This window comes from Monodelphis domestica, chromosome 3, assembly GCF_027887165.1.
Source record: "Monodelphis domestica isolate mMonDom1 chromosome 3, mMonDom1.pri, whole genome shotgun sequence".
NCBI classification, from domain to species: domain Eukaryota; kingdom Metazoa; phylum Chordata; class Mammalia; order Didelphimorphia; family Didelphidae; genus Monodelphis; species Monodelphis domestica.
Genome location: NC_077229.1, coordinates 103356931 through 103378933, shown reverse-complemented (window position 1 = coordinate 103378933; position 22003 = coordinate 103356931). Strand labels below are relative to the sequence as shown.

Here is a 22003-nt window from a genome sequence, read left to right as displayed (position 1 = left end):
ATTTATCCATTTCTGTTATCATTGCATATCCATGCAGAAACTAGTTGATCATCTGCCACAGAACTTGAAAAAAAAACCATACTACTTAATTCGAGAAGTCCCTTATGGCCTAAAACAAGTTTCTTTCCTTCTTTGGGTCCTGGTTTTCTCATCTGTAAAATGAATGGATTGACCTAGATCTTGAAGACTTCTTCTGGCTCTCATTCCCATGATCCCTAGAAGGCCTCTCTACCCATATCCTCCTGTTTAAATGAGAGAATATTTATGAATTACTTAACATAGTAATTGGCACATAGTAGGCACTTCAAAAATGCTTGTTCCCTTCCCCTCCTTCTTCTTCCCCTAGGCTTTTTCCCTCATCTTAAATTCTACCCATTCTTTTTTTTAAACCCTTACCTTCTGTTTTAGAATCAATACTATGTATTGGTTCTAAGGCAGAAGCTCAGTAAGAGCTAGGCAATGGGGGTCAAGTAACTTGCCCATGGTCACACAACTAGGAAGTGTCTGAGGCCTGATTTGAACCCAGGACCTCCCATCTCTGGGTCTGGCTCTCAATCAACTGAGCCACCCAGCTGCTCCCCTTCCCATCTTTTAATACCATTTCCATGAAGCATTTACCAACCAACTACCAACAACCTATACTAATCCCTTCTATGAACACCCAGTAAGAAGGCATCTTATTGGGGAAGAGGATATGGATGGAGGCTTTATAGGAATCTTAAGATTTTATATTATAACATAAGGATAGGAATGTGATATAGAAATGAGATACTGTGGCATAGAGGACTTAGAGTTAGATGACCTGACATAAATTCTCTTATTATCTGTATTGACATTGCCCAGATTTCTTAATATCTCTGGGCCTTAGTTCCTCATTAGTAAAATGAGGGGGTCAAATTAATTGGCTTCTAGGGTCCCTTCTAGCTCTAAATCTATGATTCTCTGATATCGCTAAAGCACAAGTTTCATAATACCACTCCCCTACTCAAGAAGGTGCCATGGCTCCCTATTACTTCTTTTCTTCTTTTTTTTTTTAAACCCTTACCTTCTATCTTGGAATCAATGCTGTGTGGTTCTAAGGCAGAAGAGTGGTAAGGGCTAGGCAATGGGGGTTAAGTGACTTGCCCAGGGTCATATTTGAACCTAGGACCTCCCATCTCTGGGCCTGGCTCTCAATCCACTGAGCTACCCAGCTGCCCCCTCCCTATTACTTCTGCTGCATTGCTTGTCCTTCCTTTGGAAGAGGAACAATGACATGAGAATGATGTCTTGACTCCAGAATGAAATGGATTTAAGTAACATACAATTGCTCAAAGTTATGAACCTCACTCTCTTTTCCAGAGTCATCCAAGTCCACTGTAGCTAGGAGGCTCAGTGGATAGAGAGTCAAGTGTAGAGATCAGAGATCCTGGGTTCAAATCTGAACTTAGACATTTCCTAGCTGTGTGACCCTGGGCAAGTCACTTAACCCCCATTGCCTATGTATTATCACTCTTCTGCTTTAGAACCATTGCTTAGTATTGATTCTAAGGCAGAAGGTAAAGGTTTAAAAGAAATAGAGGCCAGCAGCAAGACAATTTGGTCAGGACAATTGGTGATGGTCCTGCACGCAGTAGATGACCTTGGTCTAACCAAACTTTAGGCAATCTACAGCATTTTCTTCCACTACCTTCATGGTCATTGAAAGAAAACTATTCTCATCCAGCATTTCGGTGGGAGGAAGCCCTCACATGCTTAGAGTAGACATCCCTCTAAGTCATGAGGTCTTTTGGTTACCCTCAACCTGATTTGGCTGGTCTGCTGAGATCCCTTTACCAGTGTATGGTCATTGCACGTGCTACACCTTCCTGGAGCCAAGGGAGAGATTTGGGTTGAAAGGTAGACATCCAAGGAGGATGAGCAGCCCTGAAAAGGGCTTGGCAAGACCCGCCATCAGAAGTGCTAGCCCTCCCTGAACACCCCACACTAGAGAGTCCTCCAGCATTTAAAGCCTTTTCTAAACCAACTCCTGCTGACCTTTCTGGAATTATTAAAAATGAATCCGAAGCATATGCTCAACATGCCAGCCAAACCAGACCCTAGCACATACCCATTCTTTTGTCTTTCTTTGTATCTGCTGAGTTAGGTATCTAGTTTACTAAATAGGCACATAATAGGAGTTCAATGAAGTATGTATTGATTGACTGCCGTAGTGCAAGCAACCAAGGAGGTATGGAGTTTTTCTTCATCTTAGCCCCTAAGAAAACCTATCTTCAACAAAGCAGGGCTCTAGGGCCAAGTCACATTGGAAACCTTTATATAGCCCAACAATTGCTCCAATTACCTAGGGTTTACTTTGTTTATATTTTAAATTTACTTAGTCCTTATATGGTTATTTCCCCTGGATAGAATGTAAGCTCCCTGAGGGCAGGAACTTCTTTGGTTTTGTCTTCATATTCTCCATGCCTATCTGGGAGTGGAGCTGGGGGCCCACAAAGTTAGCACTTCATGAATGCTTATTAGTTGATTTAAAGCTAAAAGAGTCCTTTAAATTTACTGAGAGAAGGGGAAAGGTGCGATAGAGTCTCAAATTCCAGGATGAGAAAAAGCAGCCCTACATGCAGTGGGGAGTCTAGGGAGGTTTGGGGGCAGGGAACTGACAGACTGGAAGCTTCTAGATAGAAGAGTGATTAAATTCAACTAATCAATCCGGAGCCAGGCCCCTAAGGGGACGGCAAAGGACCTCAGATGGGGGGAGGGCAAAGTCTGGGAGGGCTTGGGTGGAGCCTTCTAGGGATCTTGGGGGTGACTTGGAATGGGGGGGAACTACTATGGTCTAAATGTCCAAAGGGGCATGGCTTGGCCCCCCCCTCCCCACCTTTAGGCCCTGGATAACCCCAATCCCTGGGAAGCAGTTCTATCCCCTCCTCCAATCCTTTTTTCTCTGAGATTAACAGAAACTTGCTAATTGTGGCTGCCCCCTCCCCCACCCTAGACTCCCTCCTCCCTTCCCTCTCCCCCTCCCACCTCCATCCGAATGATAAAGGGCCCAGGGCCCCGCCTGCCTGCTGCCCTACACCCAGGCCCCAACCCCCGATCCTGGGTCCCAATTTCCTTGATCAACCGCACCAAAGGAACTCCATGCCCAGTGCTGGGTCCTTCCCTTCTTCGGTGCTCCAAGGGGGCTCAAGCCCTGGCCCCCCCCAGCCAGGGCCAGAGCCAGAGCTGGACCCAGAGCCCCCCAAGAAGAAGAGGAAGAAGAAATACCTTCGTCATGACAAGCCTCCTTACACCTACCTGGCCATGATAGCCCTGGTGATCCAAGCTGCCCCAACTCGGAGGCTCAAACTGGCCCAGGTGAGAGGTAGAGGTAAAGACCTTCCCCAAATAAACCCATCCTGTCCCCCATTCTTCACTCCTTACTCCTTTCCTCTTATCATTTGTGCCTACTCCAAGACCCTTTTCTCCCTTCCCTAATTTAACATCTCTCCTTCTATGAATAGTTCCCTGCCTCAGCTCCCCACTCTTCCCTTAACCTCTAATCTACCAGTTCCTCTCTCGATCTTCTGCCCCTCCAAACCCAGGCCTTTTATGCCCAGTTTATAACCACCCCCCCTCTCCTGATTAACCCTGGCCCATTCTCTGAGAGCCTCATCCCTGCCTATCCTGGATAGTCTCCATTTAGCTCTATTTCCAGTCTTCAGTTTAACCTTAACACAAATATCCCCCTGACCCCCTATTCCCAGACTCCCTTGTACGGACCCTTATTTCTTACCTCCCTTTCTCTGACTCTTGGTCCATTCCTTGAGACTAACTCCGTTTCCCAGACCACCCGACTTTGCTGCCCCTCACCCAGATTTGCCCAATCCCCATCTCCTAGCATGAGACACATTCCCCAGAGCCTTTAATTCCAACCCCCCACCATCATTCCCTAACATGGGATTCCCAACTACTAGCCTCACTTACTTCTCTTATTCCTAGACCCAGTCATCTCTAGGCACCCTATTCCTTAACTTTCCTTGACTTTCAGAATCTGTTCAGAACATTGGGACTCCATATGTAGCTCTCCTGACACCCCTCTCCTTCCCCAAACTCAGAAAATTTTAAGACAATCCCCTCCCCCAAACCAATACCTAATCCTGTCTGTCAGACCCACCCTCCCTACACATTCCCAAAGCCTTCCCTCTCTGCACTCCATGCTTACTTATCCTGGATACTTTATTCTCGGCTCTGCCCTTGCCCTTAGATCTACCCAGACACCCAGAGAGAGTCAGCATCCCTCCTCTTAGGTCTCTTCTAGTAATAATATGGTTCCTGACACACTGATTCCCTAAGCTTGACTTAACTTCTATCTCTAGCTGTTCTGTTCTGAGCCCCAGCCCCTTATTCTTTCCCTATATATTCCATTCCCAGGCTCACTTTAATAGCACCTCCATTCTTGGGCTCATTCCACAGACTACTCACAAAAACACAAAATCCTAAGAGCTAGAACAAGCCTCTGGACGTCCAGTCCAACATGTACTTTATCAGGATTCCTTTCTACAATATCCAGATCAAGTGATCTTACAACCTTCATCTGATGCTTTCCCCCTATAAAGAGCTTTTAAACAGGAAGTTTTTCTTTGCATTGACTCTCAGTCTATCTCTGTAGCTTTATCCTTGTGGGTCCTGGTTTTGTCCTTTGGAAACAAGCAGAGCCAACCAAGTCTCAAACTTGACAGACAGCTCTTCATCTTTCACTCCTTGCTGATTTTGTTACTCCCTTTTCAATCTCAGGCTTATCCTTTACCCCAGTGTTGTGTCAAACTCAGACCCCAGCATGTATTTACCAGCTCTAATGCTTAGTGTCTTCAGCAGCTAGATGAAAGATTACCACTGGCTATTCCATACTCAATGTGAAGTGTGTGCATTTTGGATAACTGTATACTTCTGATGGCACAAAAAAGCAGAATTTTGTCCATAGCTCCTGTGATGGAGACAGATAAATCCCTATCCCCCAAGGTCATCAATCATCATCCCCAAGATAGATAAATAAAAGGAATTCTAGGGAATGGGAAAAGGGGAGATGGACAAAGGAACATTCTGACCAGGTTAGAATTGAGTGGTCCTGTCCCACATGGGGACAGAATGGAGCTCCCTAGAGGCATTGGGTGATACAATTTCCCCCCAATCCTGAAGATCCTGGGTTATTATCAGCCATAAGATTTAGACCTAGAAGGAAATATATATGTCCAAACTCATTTACCAGATGAGAAAACCAGGGGTTAATGGCTCCTCCATACTGGTCCACTCTGAATCCATATCCAGTACTTTTTCTACCACATCCCACTGGTTGCCACTTTTTGCAAAGGATGACATCCAGCTCATTCAAATGTGTCCAGTGGAATGTTTCTTTGAATCTATCTCACTCTCAGTTCTCTCCCTCAGACTAGAAGCCTCTGAGGTCAGGGGCCATGTCTGCCTCTCAGACCCAGATTGGGTCCCAGAGCTCTCACCCCATGCCTCTGGATCTGGTTTCAGATCATTCACCAGGTTCAAGCCCTGTTCCCCTTCTTCAAGGATGACTATGAGGGGTGGAAGGATTCCATCCGGCACAACCTCTCCTCCAACCGATGCTTCCATAAGGTCAGGACAACTGTGGGGAAGCTTGGGGGTGGGATGCATTGCTAAAGGGGGGAAGTCTGCCATTTGGAGAACTTGAGGGGAGGAGGGAAGAGATCAGTCCTCTGAATAGGACTGGGCCAGATCACCCCAGGAGTTCCCTTAATGCCCTTGGCTCTCTCTCTCCAGGTGCCCAAGGACCCAGAGAAGCCACAGGCCAAAGGGAATTTTTGGGCAGTGGACGTGAGCCAGATCCCTGCTGAGGCCCTTCGGTTGCAAAACACAGCTGTGGCCCGTCGAGGGGAGAGGGGTGGTCAGGGCAAAGCCTTTGCCAAGGACCTGACCCCCTATGTTCTCCATGGCTGGCCCTATCGGCCCCCAAGCCCCAACCTAGCCATCGACTCCTTCAGTATTGATTCCTTGCTTGGGGATATTCCAGAAGGGCCCCAACCTCCACGACCATCCTCCTCCTCTTCCTCCTCCTCCTCTTCTTCCTCTTCCACTTCAGAGCTGGTGTCTTGGCCTCTGGGCACCCTCTCCAAGTCAAAAGAGGGGTCTTGTTGGAGCCAAGGGGCACCAATCTCTCCTTTGTCTTCTTCTGCTACTTCAGAGGGGGGACTCTGGCCCCTTTGGCCTATCCCTCTCCTGCAGGGTACTTCAACCCAGGCAGGGCTATTGGGAACCTCTGGGGGATCCCAGCGGCCTCCTCCCCTCTCATCTGAGCAGGGCTCCTGGCCTCTCCTTCCTCTTCCTATGATTCAGGGTCCTTCAAGCCAGGTACAGCTATCAGGAGGTACCAGGGTCCCCCTTTGGGGACAGCTGCCCACATCATACTCTCCTATATACACCCCAAATGTGGTAATGCCCTTGGCACAGATCCCACCCCCAACTTGCCCTCAATGTCTGCCCTCTTCAGGTCCTTCCTACTGGGGGCTAACACCTAAGGCCACTGGTCCCACTGGTTCCTTAGGGGACCTGGATGCTCTCTTCCAGGCAGTGCCACCTAACAAGAGCATCTATGATGTGTGGGTCACTCACCCCTTGGATCTGGTATCTCCTAACTCCAGGGGTTCCACTCCCGGGACACTACTCACCTGGTACAATGTATGAAGAAGTTGGATTGGGTTCTCTTCCCCCATCCATTCATTACCTTCTTCCCCAAACTCCACCCCAAATGGAGTTCACATAAGGAAAGAAAAATAGATAATCCTTCACTGTGGGGGTTCCTAGGTATTCTCAGACCCAAGTCCCAGAGCCATTATTACAAACTAGCTGTTCTCTACCTTGGGGACTGCCAAAAGGCCTGTCATCCTATTGTTTAGCCATCCCCCCCAGTCATGTCTGATTCTTTATAATCCCTTTTGAAGTTTTCTTGGCAAAGATAAAGGAGTGGTCATCCTTTTCCAGATCATTTTGTAGATGAGGAAACTGAGGCAAACAGGGTTAAGTGACTTGCTCAGGGTCACACAACTAGGAAGTTTTTGAGGCTATATTTGAACTCCGGTCTTCCTAAATCTAGGAACTGACTCCCTGAGCTCTATCCACTGTGCCAACTAGCTGCCCTATGTACCACCTTTACAATCAATCAGGATTTAAACCTCCCCACCCCCAAAAAGGTCAAAACGAGCCTTGAAAATTTTATTAGAACCCTTGTGGAATTTATTAGACCTTGTGGAGTGATACTGCCATGGCTTCCCAGAGGGAGAGAGACAGTGAGGAGGAGGCTTCCTTTGTAGTTGGAGCCTGGCTGGAGCCCTGGGGGCAGTCCATTTGTCACAGAATCTTAGAATTGGGAAGAACCTTTGAGATCACAGTTTAACCCCCTAATTTTGGTGAGAAGTAAACATGTTCCTTGAGGGCAAGAAATTACCCAAGGTCATTCTGTAAGTTAGTGCCAAAATTGAGACCCCAACCCAATTCTGTTGACAACCTAGAATTCTTTCTCTTTTCCTCACCCCCAAAACATCTTCATTATGTCCTTTCCTATCACAGTTTTCCCCCTCCATCCATCAGGTCCTGTCTATTCCCCAGTCCATACTATCTCTGGGCTGAAAGAAAAGGCTGGGACACTGCCTAAAGCCCCTCCCTTGGGCTTTGGGAGGGGAAGAACTAGCACCTTTGTTGTTGGGGGGCAGGGGTAAGGAAAAAAGGGGGGTGAGCTAGTTGCTCCAGAGCTTTGGGGCTTGGCGGGGGTCAGGGCACACAGGGATAGAGGCAATAAAGGACTGAGACACTTTAAACCCAAAGTCTGATTGGGGGGTGAGTGGTCACAGCTGGGGTCTCCCCTCCCCCCTTCCTGTGGGGTCTGGGCCCCCTGCTGTGAGCGGTCGATAAGAGAAAGGATTTGATAAGGGCTGGAGAGAAGGGGTCTGGTGGACCGGGAAGCAAGAAACTGGGTTGGGATCTGTGGGAGGTTTGTCCCAGTCCAAAGAGAATACAAGTGCTTGGAGTGGGGGCGTCCCTAGCTTCCAGCAAGGAGCCAAGTCTACCTCTGCATTTTAGGGCAGCCCTTTTTAAAAAATTAATTTGGGGGGAATGTATAACCCTCTGCTCTAGCCCACTTAGGGGCTCCCCTGGCCCTAAGCCTGGGCTATCAGGACACCTGGTGGGGTTCTCCGGAGGAAGATGTCTGTTCTGCTTGTGGGGAGATTCCTTCAGAGCTCGGTGTGGTAGGAGTCCCCAAGGAAGGAGTGCCCCCGGTGCTGGGCGATGAGGGGGTCCCCGAGGATGGGGTCCTGTGGCGCCTGGCCGGTCCCAGCTCCACTTGGCTCACACGTTCGGCGAACTTCAGGGAGCATACAGTCTCCCCTACATCCTCTGGGCGTGACGAGATCTAGGAGAGGGGAAAAGGAGCTGGGGAGAGGGGGTGGCAACTCTTCATCCGATTATGGGTTTTTCTTTTAATTGGTTCGTTTCTAACCAAGGTGAAACACTTCATAAAAATGTTTTCCCGTTGCCCATATAAGGTTAAGGTCACTAGAGCCAATCAGCTGGCTGGGAGACTTGATTATACCAATGGGGCGGGTCCTACCTCCCACCTTCCGATGGGCCCTCCCCGCGACCCCCGGGCCCGTTTGGCCCACCTGCACCAGCATTACCGCGGTGGCTCCAGGTCCCAATGCGGGCTGCAGCAGCCGGGTGAGCTGGGAGTCCCGAAAGGGGACGTGGGGCTGGCGTGCCCGGAGGGCTGCCATTACGCCCCCTAGGGCCAGCAGCGAGCGGTTGATGGTCTGTGCTTCCCGAAGCCTCCGGCCCCTGGCCCCAGCCCCAACCCCGACACTGGACTCCGTTGTTACAGCCTTCCACACCCGCTCAGAGCCTGCCAAGTCCACTAGATGTAGCGTCCCTATAGGTGGGCAAAGAGATTAGTAAAATCGAAGAAGGCTTTAGGGATCCTCTGGGATGCAGGGATCAGCAGTGATTGTGCAATTGGGTTGTCTTGAGCTCCAGCTACAGACCTGGGCTTGCCTCGGGCAAGTACCTGCAGTTCCTGGGCCGTGAGGTGGAGGAGCAGTGGTCAGTGTCAGGGTGACTAGGGCATGAGATCGAGAGCTGTGCTCATTCATATGTGTGGCAGCTGTGGCTCGGTTTCTCCTCCCCAGGTTCAGCATCTACATGACAAAATCTGTCCTTTAGGTGCCAAGAGTACCAAAGGGCAGAGGGTGCCTTTTGTGTGGGGAAATGAGGGTTACCTTGAGTTGCCCCAGGTTGAGGAGTTATTAGATCTGGGTATCATAGTTTGCATTAGACAGTCAATCAAGACAGTGAGGTCAAAAAGCTATTTGATGTTAAGCATCAAGGGTTAGGGGTTACCTTGTGCAGAGCCCTTAGATCAGACACATCCCAGCAGGTAAGTCCAGGCACATGGATTCCTCCACAGCCCTCTGGCCCCTGCCGAACTGTAAGGCGCTCAGGGGGTCCTGGGGCCAGGAGATCCCTGAGGGAAGACAAAATAGGAGTTCAAGATAGGAGACCCACCTAGGTGGGGGTGAGGAATGCTTGCAGAAGGATGGGGCAAAATAATTTCCCGGGCAGGGAGAAAGGAGGTGGTAGTGTGTGGAACATGAGGCTAAGGAAGGGGATGGGGATGAGACACTGACCTCACAGTCTCATTGTAGATCTCTATCATGCTGACTGTCACACGGTGTTGTCTTGGTCCCCCTTGTGCTCCCATCTCTCGGAAGAGTGACTGCAGGGCTCTTGGGGCAATGCCTGGGTCCTCAGGGGGACCCTGAGTGGGGACATGGGATGGGAATGGGAAAGCATCAGATTCAGATCTCAGCCCTTGGCTCCTGGGGTTTCCCATTCTATTTCCCCCTGGGTGAAGCATTCTGCCCCAATCCTAATGAGAAGGTTCATTTCCCCTCATTCCTCAACTGGGATTCCTGTCCTCACCTCCATGCTATAGGTCTTGCCAGTCCCAGTTTGACCATAGGTGAAGATGCAGACGCTATAACCCTGAAGGCAGGACAGCACAGCAGGTTCTAGCTCCCTAAACACCTGGGGGAATGATACAAAGACACTGGGTGAGGGAAGGTGGGAGAGTGTTATGTATGAATGTCAACCTTCCTCATATCTAAATGTAGGAACTCTGGGGGAATTCTAAGAAAATATCAGCAGGAAAAAATGGGAATGGGAAAGATAAGAGCAGATGGGAATTGGGGGTCAGGGTAGGCAGGTCATCTCTAGTGGGCTTAGGGGTTTGTGATTTAGTAGAGAGACTCCTGGCCTTGGCCTTATAAGATCAGTACTTGATTCCTGATAGAACTGGGATAATTAAATAATAACTCACTTCCCTCTTTAGGCCTCATATTCTCCATTTAAGTCTTAGAGGAGAAGGAAGGGAGGACAATGTTGAATTAAATTAAGGTGTTTTATTTTTTATTCTCTGGAAATCTTTCTTCTTATGGATTTTGTTGTTCAGTTGTTTCAGTTCTGTTCAATTCCTCATGACCCCATTTGGAATTTTTCTTGGCAAAGGTAGTGAAGTGATTTTCCATTTCCTTCTTAAGCATTTATTTATTTATTTTGTATATGAAGAAACTGAAGCAAGCAAGGTTAAGTGACTTACCCAGAGTCATGGCTAATCCGAGGCCAGATCTGAACTCAGAAAGAGGAGTCTTCCTGACTCCAGACCTGGTACTCTTATCTAATTGGCCACCTAGTTGCCCCATCCCCATGTAATTAGGACTTAATAATATGATGTAAAGAGATCAAGTGATCACCTCTTCTTGGGTGGCATCAGGGGGGAATACACGATCAAGGTGGAATTGGCGCTGGCGTCCTCGATAGTTAGCAGTGACTGTGCCCCCAGGACCTGGGTCCACATTCAGCAGGTTCCCAGAACTCCCTGGCTTTAGCCTGCACAAGACTCTGATATTCCCTGTGGGAAGGCAGGATCATAGGACGGAGTGCCACTGGTCACCCTTTAACCACTTCCCTTCATTTCAAAATCCTTACATTCCCATCTTCCATGAAATCTCAGACTTTGGAGAGAATTTGGAAGTCATCCATTCTATCCTGTTCTAAGCAATAATTACCTCTGTAACAACTATCTGTTGTTTCCTGCCACCAATACAGCCAAAAGAGACAAAAATGGGTAAAGAAGTTGAAGGTCTAATATATTTTCACTTGAAGAGAGAGGATGACTCCCCAACCCATCTCTACCTCTGAGCTCCAGCAGTCGTCCCTGATAGGCTCTTCTGGGTTTCTTCCGAATTTCAGGGACTCTCCTTGCCCACTGACTAGCTGACAGCTCCCCCAAGGCCCAGCACACCTGGGAGACAGACAGTAGGGTATGGGAATTCTTGATCAATTGTCCTTTGGATTGGACCTTAGAGTAATCTAATCTAATCCCTCATTTTACAGATGAAGAAACTGAAATCAAGAGAAAATTGCATTCCTAAGGCCACACAAGTAGAAAATAGCAGAGTTAGGAGTCAAACCCATGTCCTCTGACTTTGAATCTCATATTCCAGTGCCATCTGAAGTCTTTTTGGGCTAAGATTCTGTGGGAGACAAGATTGGCAACTGGGGTAGGAAATGAGGTTTTAAAGGCTGGGGCTGGGACTAGATCAATCTCAGGGACAGTTAGTGAAAGGCTAGAAATAGAAAAAAGTGTTGAAACTGTCCTATCTCTGCAGACACCCACAGGGATTTCCAGCTAAACCAAAATCTGAAATTTACCTAGTCTAAAACCAAGCTTATAGCTTTTCCACCCAAACCTCAGCTCCACTTTCTTACTGGACTATTTGTTGATTGAATTGCTACATATTTTCTAGCATTTACCCTCCCTCTGTTCCCACAGCCATCACCTTTAATCTTTAATTATTAAAATAGCCACCTAAAAGGTCTTCCTGCCTCTAGTCTCTTCCCTCTCTAGGTGCAAGAATAATCTTTCTTTCTTTTTTTTTTTTAAACCCTTACCTTCCGTCTTGGAGTCAATACTGTGTATTGGCTCCAAGGCAGAAGAGTGGTAAGGGCTAGGCAATGGGGGTCAAGTGACTTGCCCAGGGTCACACAGCTAGGAAGTGGCTGAGGCCAGATTTGAACCTAGGACCTTCCGTCTCTAGGACTGGCTCTTAATCCACTGAGCTACCCAGCTGCCCCCAAGAATAATCTTTCTTAAACGTAGTTCTATGTATGTCACTCCCTGACTCAAAAATCATCAGTAGCTCCTATTGACTTCAGACAAAAATTCAGGTTGCCCTGTCTGATAATGGAAACTCAACAAATTGGTTGTTATTGAGCCATTTGAAAAACTGAAAGTTGCATCCAACTCTTCATGACCCTATTTGGAGTTTTCTTGACAAAGATACTGGAATGATTTCCCATCTCCTTCTCCTGCTCATTTTACAGATGGGGAAACTGAAGTAAACAGGGTTAAGTAATTTGTCCATGGTCAAACAATTGTAATAAGCATCTGAGGCTAAATTTGAACTCAGGAAACATCTCAGCACTTTTCTACTGTGCCACCTAGCACTCTCTACAGATTAGTTGGGATTAGTACAGAATCAAGTGAGGATTTATTATATATTTACTATGTGCCAGGCACTATGCTAGGTTTTAGGTAGAAAACTACTATATCTCTCAGGCTTAATTCTAGTGGCATTTTTTAATATTAATTAGGCATTCATCAAGCACCAGAAAAAAAGAGGAAGGAACTCTGAGTTGGACTTGAACTCACATGGACTTGACCCTATGCCCAGTGCTCTATCCATTTGCCCACCAAATACTCATACAAGATATATTGTATTCTCACATCTCAGTGCCTTTTGCTTCCCTGTATCAGGGATGCAAGTCCACCTTATCTATATTTGAATTCCTATCTATCCTTCAAGGCCAATCTCAAATGACACCTCTAAGAGGCCTTCTCCAATTTCCTCTCTTGGTAATAAGCAGCCTTTTCCTCTGACCTCATAGAGGGCTCTGTTTTATATCTAAGTGATATTGGGCAATATCAATACCTACTATGGTATACTTTGCCTTATTCAGCACAGTGCCCTGTCCAGAGTAGGCATTTGGAAGATGCTTTAGTAGTAGCTTTCCTGGGGTGAGAGTAGGGAGGTAGCATCTTGGGGAAAGAAAGCAGCTACTGACCTGTCCTTGGGCCTCCTTCAGAGCCCCCTGGTAATTCTGGATGAAGGTAATGACCAGCCCACGAAGGTCTCCACAGCCCTGGCGCAAGGCAACTATGTGCCCTCGAAGTCCTGGGTGGGGTGGAGGTAGAAGGAAAGATGGATGGTGAAAAGGAATGCTACAACTGCCCAAACTCAGGGTCCTCCCCCACTGGAGATCTTATTCCCTTGGTCTGAGTCCCCCATTCCATCATACCTGCCAGTTGTCTCAGGATCTGCCTCAGCTCCCTCTTGCTCCTTTGCTCAGACTCCCGGGTGGCTGCTTCAAGCTGCAGTTCTTGAAGGGCCCCCTGAAGTTCCCATAGCTGCCCCTCCTGTACCCCCAGCTGCCCCCCCAAGACAGCCTGTCATGGGGGAGTGGAAACCAGGGTCCCATCCTCCCCCAACTGTCCTCCCAGTTGTTCCTGTATTCTTCCCCACATCCCTTTGTAAGAGGTCAACTAAGTGCTGCAATGGATAGAATTCTGGGCTTAGAGTTGGAAAGATTTTGAGTTCAAACCTGGCCTCAGACACTTCCTAGTTTATATGACCCTGGGCAAGTCGCTTCCCATCTGTTTGCCTCAGTTTCCTCAACTGTAAAATGGAGATAGTAATAGCACCTACCTCCCAGAGTTGTAAGGATCAAATGAGATATTTATGAAGTGTCTGGCATATAATAGACACCATATAAATGCTTATTCCTTCTCCAGTCTTGTCAGCTCCTCACCTGGGCCCTGAGGGTCTCTGTTGTCTCCTCAGTTTCTCTAAGCCGACTCCTAAGTTCCATGAGGACTTCTGCCTCTTCCTGTTTTTTGGAGGGAGATTTGGGAGTCAGAAGTTGATAAGGATGGAGGTTGAGAGGATTCTAAATTTGATGGATGGACGCCCAGGTTCTGAAGTCTTTGCTCCCTCCAGTTGGGAGGTGGGGATAGTATAGAAGTATGGGTGCAGGTTCAGAAAGGGCAGAGAGCAAAGTGATTGTGATAGCTTTGAGGAGACAGATTCATAGTATGTGAGAACTAGAAGAAACCTTAAAGATCATTAAATGCTGTCTCTCTCTGCCTCAACCTCCAAAAAAACCCCAACAACCCAAGAAGGAATAGGTCTTAGGTAAATAAGGTTCGAACACTTAAATAAGCCTTCTTTTCTGGCAATAGCACAAATGAAGAGTTGGGGTGGAGGCTTATCTCTATCTCCTACTCCATGAAGGGGCAGGTAGGTAATGAAGAGTGCTAAAATCAGGAGAACCTGAATTCAAATCCAGACTCAGACACTTAACCCTATTTGCCTCAGTTTCTTTATCTATAAAATGAGTTGGAGAAGGAAATTGCAAACCATTCCAGTATATTTTTCAAGAAAACCCTAAATAGGGTCACAAAGAATTGGACACAACTGATTGACCAAAAAACACCCAAAACAAAACCCTCATGCATAAATCCAAGCAACAAGGCTGGTTCAAGGGACAGGGTGGTACACCTGAATTATCAGAGTAGAAAGAGTTCTCAGGGGTCATAGGTGCATCATTAAGGCTAGGAAGAATTTTAGGTGATAAAGGGTATTTCATTTTAAGGCCTTTTGTGGGGAGTGAGAACTTTTGTCCTGTCCTTCTCCCAACTACCTTTCCAGCTGGTCTTGTACTCTTCCTCACACCACCTGGTCAGGGGGCAACTAGGTGCCATAGTGAAGTAATTTCTGCAACATCACATAGTTACAGAACAAGGATCTGAACTTAGGTGAGTCCCTTAAAGTTCCAGTGGTCTTTCTATTATGCCATATATCTCTCATCTGGAGACTGGAGAAAGAAAGGGAGCAGTCTGAAGTTGACTGGAAGGAGAGGAACTTGAAGAAGTGACAGGTTGGAGGTGGGTGTTACCTGGGCAGGAGAGGGAGTCTGGACAAGGGGCCCAGGCCCCCATTGTAGCAGTATATCCCTGGTCAGGCTCAGGCTCTGTTTGAGGGCTTCATTCTCCATTGTCAGGTGCTGAATCCGCTTTTCAGAGTCTGTTACCCCCTGGGAGAGAATGTATCCCCTTGGGACTCAGGAATCCTTAATCCCTTCCTCTTTCCTACTCCATCCCCTAATAGGAGCCCTGAATTATGATATATGTTCATCATATGTTAGGTGGGATTGTTTCCCTTCCTTCTCCAAAAGGGATTTATTAAGGTACCCAGGATCCTACATCCTCCCCTCATTTCTCAGGGATTCTGCTGTCCAAGGACCCAGGAGTATGGGCCTCACCACTCCAAGCCGAAGTCGGCTCAACTCCTCCTCCTGGTGTGCTAGCTGTTGCTTCAGTTCTTCAATCTGGAGTAAAAAGTTGGGGGGGGGGGAGGAAGTTGTGTGTGTGTGTGTGTGTGTGTGTGTGTGTGTGTGATAACTCTGTTCTGTCCCAAAGGACAGTTTCCCCTCAGGCCTTGGCACTAATCTTAGGGTTCTGAATGCAGTTGATACTCATTGGATATTGAATTCTCTCCCACTCCCTGCCATCATGGTGCTCTTGTCCCTGTCCCTTCAGTAATCTCCTTTTTGACCCAATCCCTCTACTCTATACTCACATAGACATTTCTATTCATCTATCTTAAGAGTATCCTCATGCTCTTGGACCAACAGTGCTCTTTATCCTCCCTCTACCTCCCCACAGCTTCCAAGTCCCAACTTGACTTCCTGCTTGGACATGAGGCAGCCAGCTCCTTGGCTCCAGGGAATTGCCCCCAAACTCTTTATTTGACTGGGCATCTCCCCTTTCTGCTTATCCCTATGACCCTCTCCTCTTCTTCTCAAGCAAGCCTCCCTCATATGTCTTTGGTTAGCTCCCTTTCTCCCCTACCCATCCTCATAGAGTCCTTTCCTGCTCTAAGCTAGCCTCTTCCTCAATTTCAGGGCATATCTTCTGGATGCTTCCAGGTCCTCTTACCTGCCCCAGGGTTGTTCCCTCCAGCCACTGCCAGTCCCTATGTTCCTCCTCTCTCTGTTGGGATTGCCCCTTAGGCTCACCCCTCATGGCTCCCCTTAGGCCTGTGTGGGGAGATGGAGTGGAGAGTTGCAAGAGAATAGAGAATGATTACCTTAGAACAGGAGGTCAGGGTTTTGTCAGGGATGAGGAGCACTCTATACCAAACATGGACCAGGCAAATAAACAGCTAGAAAGTGTTATTCTGGAGTCTTGACCCCCAGCCCTGTACCCATTCTTCAAATCCCAATTTCCCCAGGGTTCCTGAGCCAGTAGGACCTTCATCTCCCTCTAGAATCAAACAGCCTCTCCCACTCCCTTATATACCCCATGTACCATCTGGGGCTAAGGGCTGCCCTCCTGAAGATAAAGTTGGAGTTGTAGCAGGAGCTGGATCCTCAGTCTGCTGGGATCCACAAAGTTGATGCTGCAAGCCATGCTGGAACCTTGGAGGTCGCTTCTCACCTGGCCCTTGAAGCCAGGCTACCACTGCTAGGAGCTGCCCAGTCAGTGTCAGCAGTAGGGGAGCCTGGGGGTTTAGGGGTCAGGGCTCAGTGAGTAATATGGGGAAGGTTTAGAGCAGGGGGATGTGGTGATTGTGAGGGAACAGGGTAGTCTGAGAGAAGGGATAGCAGTCACAACAAACAGGGTCATAGGTTCTAAAGCCATACAGGCAAAATTTAGATCTGGCTAAGAGGATTTTGAATTGTAAGCCATCTTGGGGGTTAGCTAAGTTGTTCCCCTTTGACCTAGCATTTTATACATGAGGAAACTGAGACCTGAGGTAACAGTTAATAAGAAAACCCAAGATTCAAACTTAGATTCTCTGGCTCTTTCTACTGTACTATACATAGGTTCATCAGAGATATGCTGATTGAAGGGGAGAAAGCTAAGGAAGGATAAAGTACCCTGGAGACCTTCTTCTCTGTCAGAATGAAGGGACTGCATAGAAAGCCCACCAAGTTAAGAATCAAGAGACCTGGTTTCTAATATCAGTTCTGATACTCACCCTAGTAAAGTCCTCAGTTTCTCTCTGTTTAAAGGGAGATGGTTGGACTAGATCTTTGATTGAAAAAGGCTTTTCCAACTTCAACATTATATGAATTTGAAGAGAGTGAAAGAGGGATAAGGGAAGAACCAATTTTACCTTGTCTGGGTCCAGGGACCTTGTCCAACTTTCACCTGTCCCCAGCTGGAGAGACAGGAATTCAGCCAGGTGAGTGATGGCTTCTTCCAGAGAGACCTCTGGGGAGCTGCCTGCAGCTCCCTCAGCTGTTGCCTCCTGTTTCTCATCTCTGTCAGCCTCAGAGTCTGGGTCTGAGGGGCCTTCACATATTAGAAGAAAAGGGAGAAGGCAAAGAAGAGTAAGGCCGGGAACCCACAGGAAGCCAAGACAATCATGCTGAGATAACAGAGGAATCAATGCTGGCAGAGTGGGACGGTTGCCCTCCTTTCCCCAACCTGCACGATTTTCCCACCGCCCTGACTTAGTAGATCACATACTGTCTAAGCCATTCAGCTCAGTCCAGAGATCTTGCTGTGGTCCTTGGCGGCTGCGGCTGCGGCGGGGGCGGGGGCGGCTATTTCTGGGGAGGGAGCCAGCACCCTAAGAAATCGGAGAGAAGGAAAGAGAGCCTCAACACCCGCCTCGTGGGGTGGATATGATGGATAGATCAGGTCCCCATCTTGTCCTAAGTAGCTTCTCGGGGGGAGGGGGAGTGGAAGGGGAAAAGCTATTACATAGTCAGGCTGGGGCCCAGATCTGCGAAGGGAAGGGAGATTCAGGAACCATCCCTCCGTCACCTGGGTGAATCATGCCAACTGCTCAGGTTGGTGCTGGGGAAAGCGGCAGTGCAAGCCTGAGCCAGGCACTAGTGTTGTATGTTTCCTCAAATACCGTGGGGGAGGCTTTACTGCTCTGCTTTCACCACGAGTAGTAGATTCAGTCTGCTAGCACAGGTTCGGGTGGGACCAGGAAGCAAGCTCAGGTTAGGGTGGGCTCGAGAGAAGGGGGACAGGTTGGTATAGGTTTAAGCAAAAAGATCTCCCCCAAAGACGGGAGCTCAGATTTAGGGGAGATGGGTTTGGGGGCATAGACTGGTATGAGGGCAAGTGGACTTCTCCCAAGGGCAGAGGGACTCGGGCAAACCCTCACCCACCACCCCAACCATTCTCTTTCCCATTCTGACCTGTCACTCACCTGCGAGGGGTCCCGGGTGTGAGCTGCTGCTGCAGCCGCTCCCTCCCCATCCCTGCGAAAGAGGGTGTAAAAGATATAGACCAGGAGCGAGTAGAAGGCATACATAGAGGAGGGGGTGGTGGGGGTCTTCCGAGGTCTGCCCCCGGCCCACCGCCGCCTCCCGGCCCCGCAGCCGCAATGCTGGTGCGCATGCCCAAGACAGGCCACCCCCGCTGCTGCTGTTGCTGCTGCAACCGCCCCAGCTTCGCTGCAGCGGAGGAGAGCGCTCCCTCGGCCCTATCTCTGGGCAAAGGAAAATTAGGATAGGCGACGGTGAGAATGGGGATACAAGAGGTGCCAGAGAGAAAGGGCTAAGGAAAAGAGGACCTGGGGCTGGGCTGGGACGGGGCAAAGAATAGATAAGGTACGGCCCCTGTATTTGAAAACCCTGGTCCCTCACTGAACAGAGGCCCCTTCCCTGAATACCCTCCCTACACCACACCCTAACTTCCCACCCACACTATCCCTCCTCTGTCTCCTTCCCCCACAGACCCCTCCACGGCCATTTGTAAAACTCCGCCTCCTTACATTGACTCCTCCCTCATGTTGACATCTTCTCAATAGTCCGCCTCCCAATGCCAACCCCCACCCCAACTTTCTTTAATCAATTAATCAATCAATCACCCACCCACCCGATAACATTTATTAAGCGTCTAATATGTATGTACCGGAAAATATGCTGAGTTCTGGGAATGCCATTACAAAAATTAGTGCCTTCCCTCAGGGATCTTGCATTCTACCGGGGTGGATAAAACATAGTAATAAATAAATAAATAAATAAAGGATGCTAACTAAATAAAGGCAGCTCAGTCACATAGTGGATGAGTCTGGAAGACTCATCTTTGTGAGTTCAAAACTGGCCTCAGACATTTGTTAATCATGACTCTGGGCAAATCACTTGACCCTGTTTGCCCCAGTTCATCCATAATATGAATTGGAGAAGGAAACAGCAAACCACTCCAGTATTTCTACCAAGAAAACCACAAATGGGATCACAAAGAATCAGACAAAACAACGGAACAACAATAGAACAGCTGATACACATTCAAAAGTTGCACACCCAGTAATCAGGAATGGGGGACCCTAACAATTGAGGGAATTAGGAAAGGTCTTTTGGAAAAGGTAGCACTTGAGCTGAACTTTAAAGGTTAAACAAGGTTTCAAAGAGATGGACAAGAGGAGAGAGAACATCCCAGCAATGAGAATGTACCATAAAAAGTTATGGAAGCAACTAGGTGGTCCAAGTGCCTAGAGGCCTGGAGATGAGATCCTGGGTTCAAATTTGGCTTAAGACATTTTTCTAGCTGTGTGGCCCTGAGCAAGTCACTTAACCCAATTGCCTAGTCCTTAACCCTCTTCTACCTTAGAACTGATGTTTAGTGTTAATTCTAAGACAGAAAATAAGCGTTTTAAAAATAAAAAAATTTTTAAAGTTATGGAGGTGGAATGTTAGGTACAGGGAACATCAAATAGTCCTGTTCATCTGAAGCAGAGAATGAAGAAAGAATAAAAGTCAATCAAGTCTGGAAAAACAGAATGGAGAGTTTGACTATTTTAACCTAAATTTTGCTGCTGCAACTTCTTAGACAGATAAGTGACATAGTTAGACCTGTATGTTAGGATCACCAATTTGGCTGCTATATGGAACATGGTTTGGAGAGAAGAGAGAATGAATTGAGTGAGACAAATTAGATTTCCAATAAAGAATACCATCCCTATAAAGAGATAGCATTTAACAAAACTATTCCAAGGATGATATATAGTAGGGTGGCTCTGGATATAGAACCACACAAACACCTGTTTGAGGGACCAGAGACCATCAGGGATAATTAATAATAATGACTAAAATTTACTGTGCTAAGTGCTTTACAATTATTATTTCATTTGGTACTTATAGATTTAATGGATAAGGAAATTTGCAAGTAGAAGTTAAGTGACTTGCCCAGGGTCCCACAACTAGTAAGTGTCTAGGGCTAGATTAGAACTCAGTTCTTCCCAACACCAGGATTGGCTCTTTAACCACTGTCCCAGACTTACCTTTTAAAGAATTAAAGAATTTTAGACAATGAGCCAGTGGCCACCAATAAAAGATTGTCCTGTCATCCATAGGGAAAGATAGCAATATAGTCAGGACCAGTAAAATGATGGTATTTTCTAAATTGCCTAATATAGCATGAGGAATGAAGAGGAATTCAAGGAACATAACTTTAAAAAAATTATTTAGTCAATTTAGAACATTATTCCTTGGTTATAAGAATCATATTCTATCCCTCCCTCCCCTACCTCAACCCTTCCCGTAGCCCACATGCAATTCCTCTAGGTATTACATGTGTCCTTGATCAGAACCCATTTCCATGTTGTTGATGTTTGTACTGGGATGTTCATTTAGAGTCTACATCCTCCAGGTTGTTCTGGATCACTGGATTGCCACTAATGGAAAAGTCCATTACATTCTATTGCATCAGTATATCAGTCTCTGTGTTCAATATTCTCCTGGTTCTGCTCCTCTCACTCTGCATCAATTCCTGGTGGTTGTTCCAGTCCCCATGGAATTCCTCCACTTTATTGTTCCTTTGAGCACAATAGCATTCCATCACCAACATACAAACAATTTGTTCAGCCATTCCCCAATTGATGGGTATTCCCTCATTTTTCAATTTTTGGCCACCACAAAGAACGCAGCTATGGATATTCTTGTACAAGTATTTTTCTTTTATTATCTCTTTGGGGTACAAGCACAGCAGTGCTATGGCTGGATCAAAGGGCAGGCAGTCTTTTAGCATCCTTTGGGAAGAGTTCAAGGAACATAACTTTTAACTGTGCCATGCAGGAAGAGATTTGAGGGTAGTGATGGTGGTAATGCACATTCTTTGGGTTGATTAGCTTTAGCATACATGACTCTTTGGGGAAGAGGGTGGTGGTGGCTAGGTCTGTATCAGTCAAACCATTTTTCACTAGTTCATAGGAAGCTATTGTAATTTGGGGGGTGAAAGCTGATAAAACTATGTTTTAAGATGATTGTATGAATAGAGAGAAGGCAGAGGACTGCAAGAGATCTTTATGACTATAACTGACAAAACTATGAAAAGAATTAGTTATTGGATGAAAGCTGGAAAACCTAGATTCCTTAGTTACACCTTGCCTTACATTTCTTTTGTCTATACATACGTGCATACATATACATACTTAGTGGGCAGAGTCAGGTCTAGAGACCAGAGGTCTGGGTTCAAGTATGGCTTCAGACACTTCCTAGCTGTGTAACTTTGGGCAAGTCATTTAACCCCAGCTGCTTAGCTCCAACTGCTCTTCTGTCTTTGAATTGATCCTGTAAGGATAAACTGCAGGGGAAACTGAAAAGGAGGATAGACAGACTGTATCCAAATTCCCTTACTTTGTAACTATTGTTCAAGCAATCTGACTGCTTTTGAACTGAAGAGAGTTGTGCAACAGTTGAACTCTGGCAAAAAAAAAAAAACTCTTTGGAGGCAGATTACAAAAAAAACCCCAAAACACCTTATTGATTATGTTAAGGTTTAAAAGAAAGAAAGGATAGTAATAAGGGTTTCGAAAATAGGGGTTCCCTAAATTCTACCAGGGGTACTAAGCTTTTTCCCACT

The 22003-nt window shown here is 47.1% G+C and overlaps 2 protein-coding genes across 2 annotated transcripts; one reads left to right on the top strand and one right to left on the bottom strand.

The window, feature by feature from the left end:
* Window positions 1–3061: 3061 nt before the first annotated feature.
* Window positions 3062–7078, top strand: FOXH1 (forkhead box H1). Its single transcript, XM_016432660.2, has 3 exons — window positions 3062–3336; window positions 5500–5604; window positions 5770–7078. Exons 1-3 carry the CDS (start codon window positions 3121–3123, stop codon window positions 6688–6690), a joined length of 1242 nt encoding a protein of 413 aa, XP_016288146.2. The 5' UTR covers window positions 3062–3120; the 3' UTR covers window positions 6691–7078.
* Window positions 7079–7216: 138 nt separating this feature from the next.
* On the bottom strand, window positions 7217–18865 carry KIFC2 (kinesin family member C2). The gene is made up of 18 exons (XM_001372120.4): window positions 18348–18865; window positions 17651–17753; window positions 17295–17473; window positions 16484–16676; window positions 16112–16212; window positions 15436–15501; window positions 15070–15207; window positions 13924–14001; window positions 13414–13543; window positions 13180–13289; window positions 11248–11356; window positions 10806–10963; window positions 9976–10080; window positions 9681–9811; window positions 9394–9517; window positions 9062–9191; window positions 8664–8926; window positions 7217–8413 (listed from the first exon to the last, which is right to left on the bottom strand). Exons 1-18 carry the CDS (start codon window positions 18450–18452, stop codon window positions 8174–8176), a joined length of 2463 nt encoding a protein of 820 aa, XP_001372157.1. The 5' UTR covers window positions 18453–18865; the 3' UTR covers window positions 7217–8173.
* Window positions 18866–22003: the final 3138 nt, after the last annotated feature.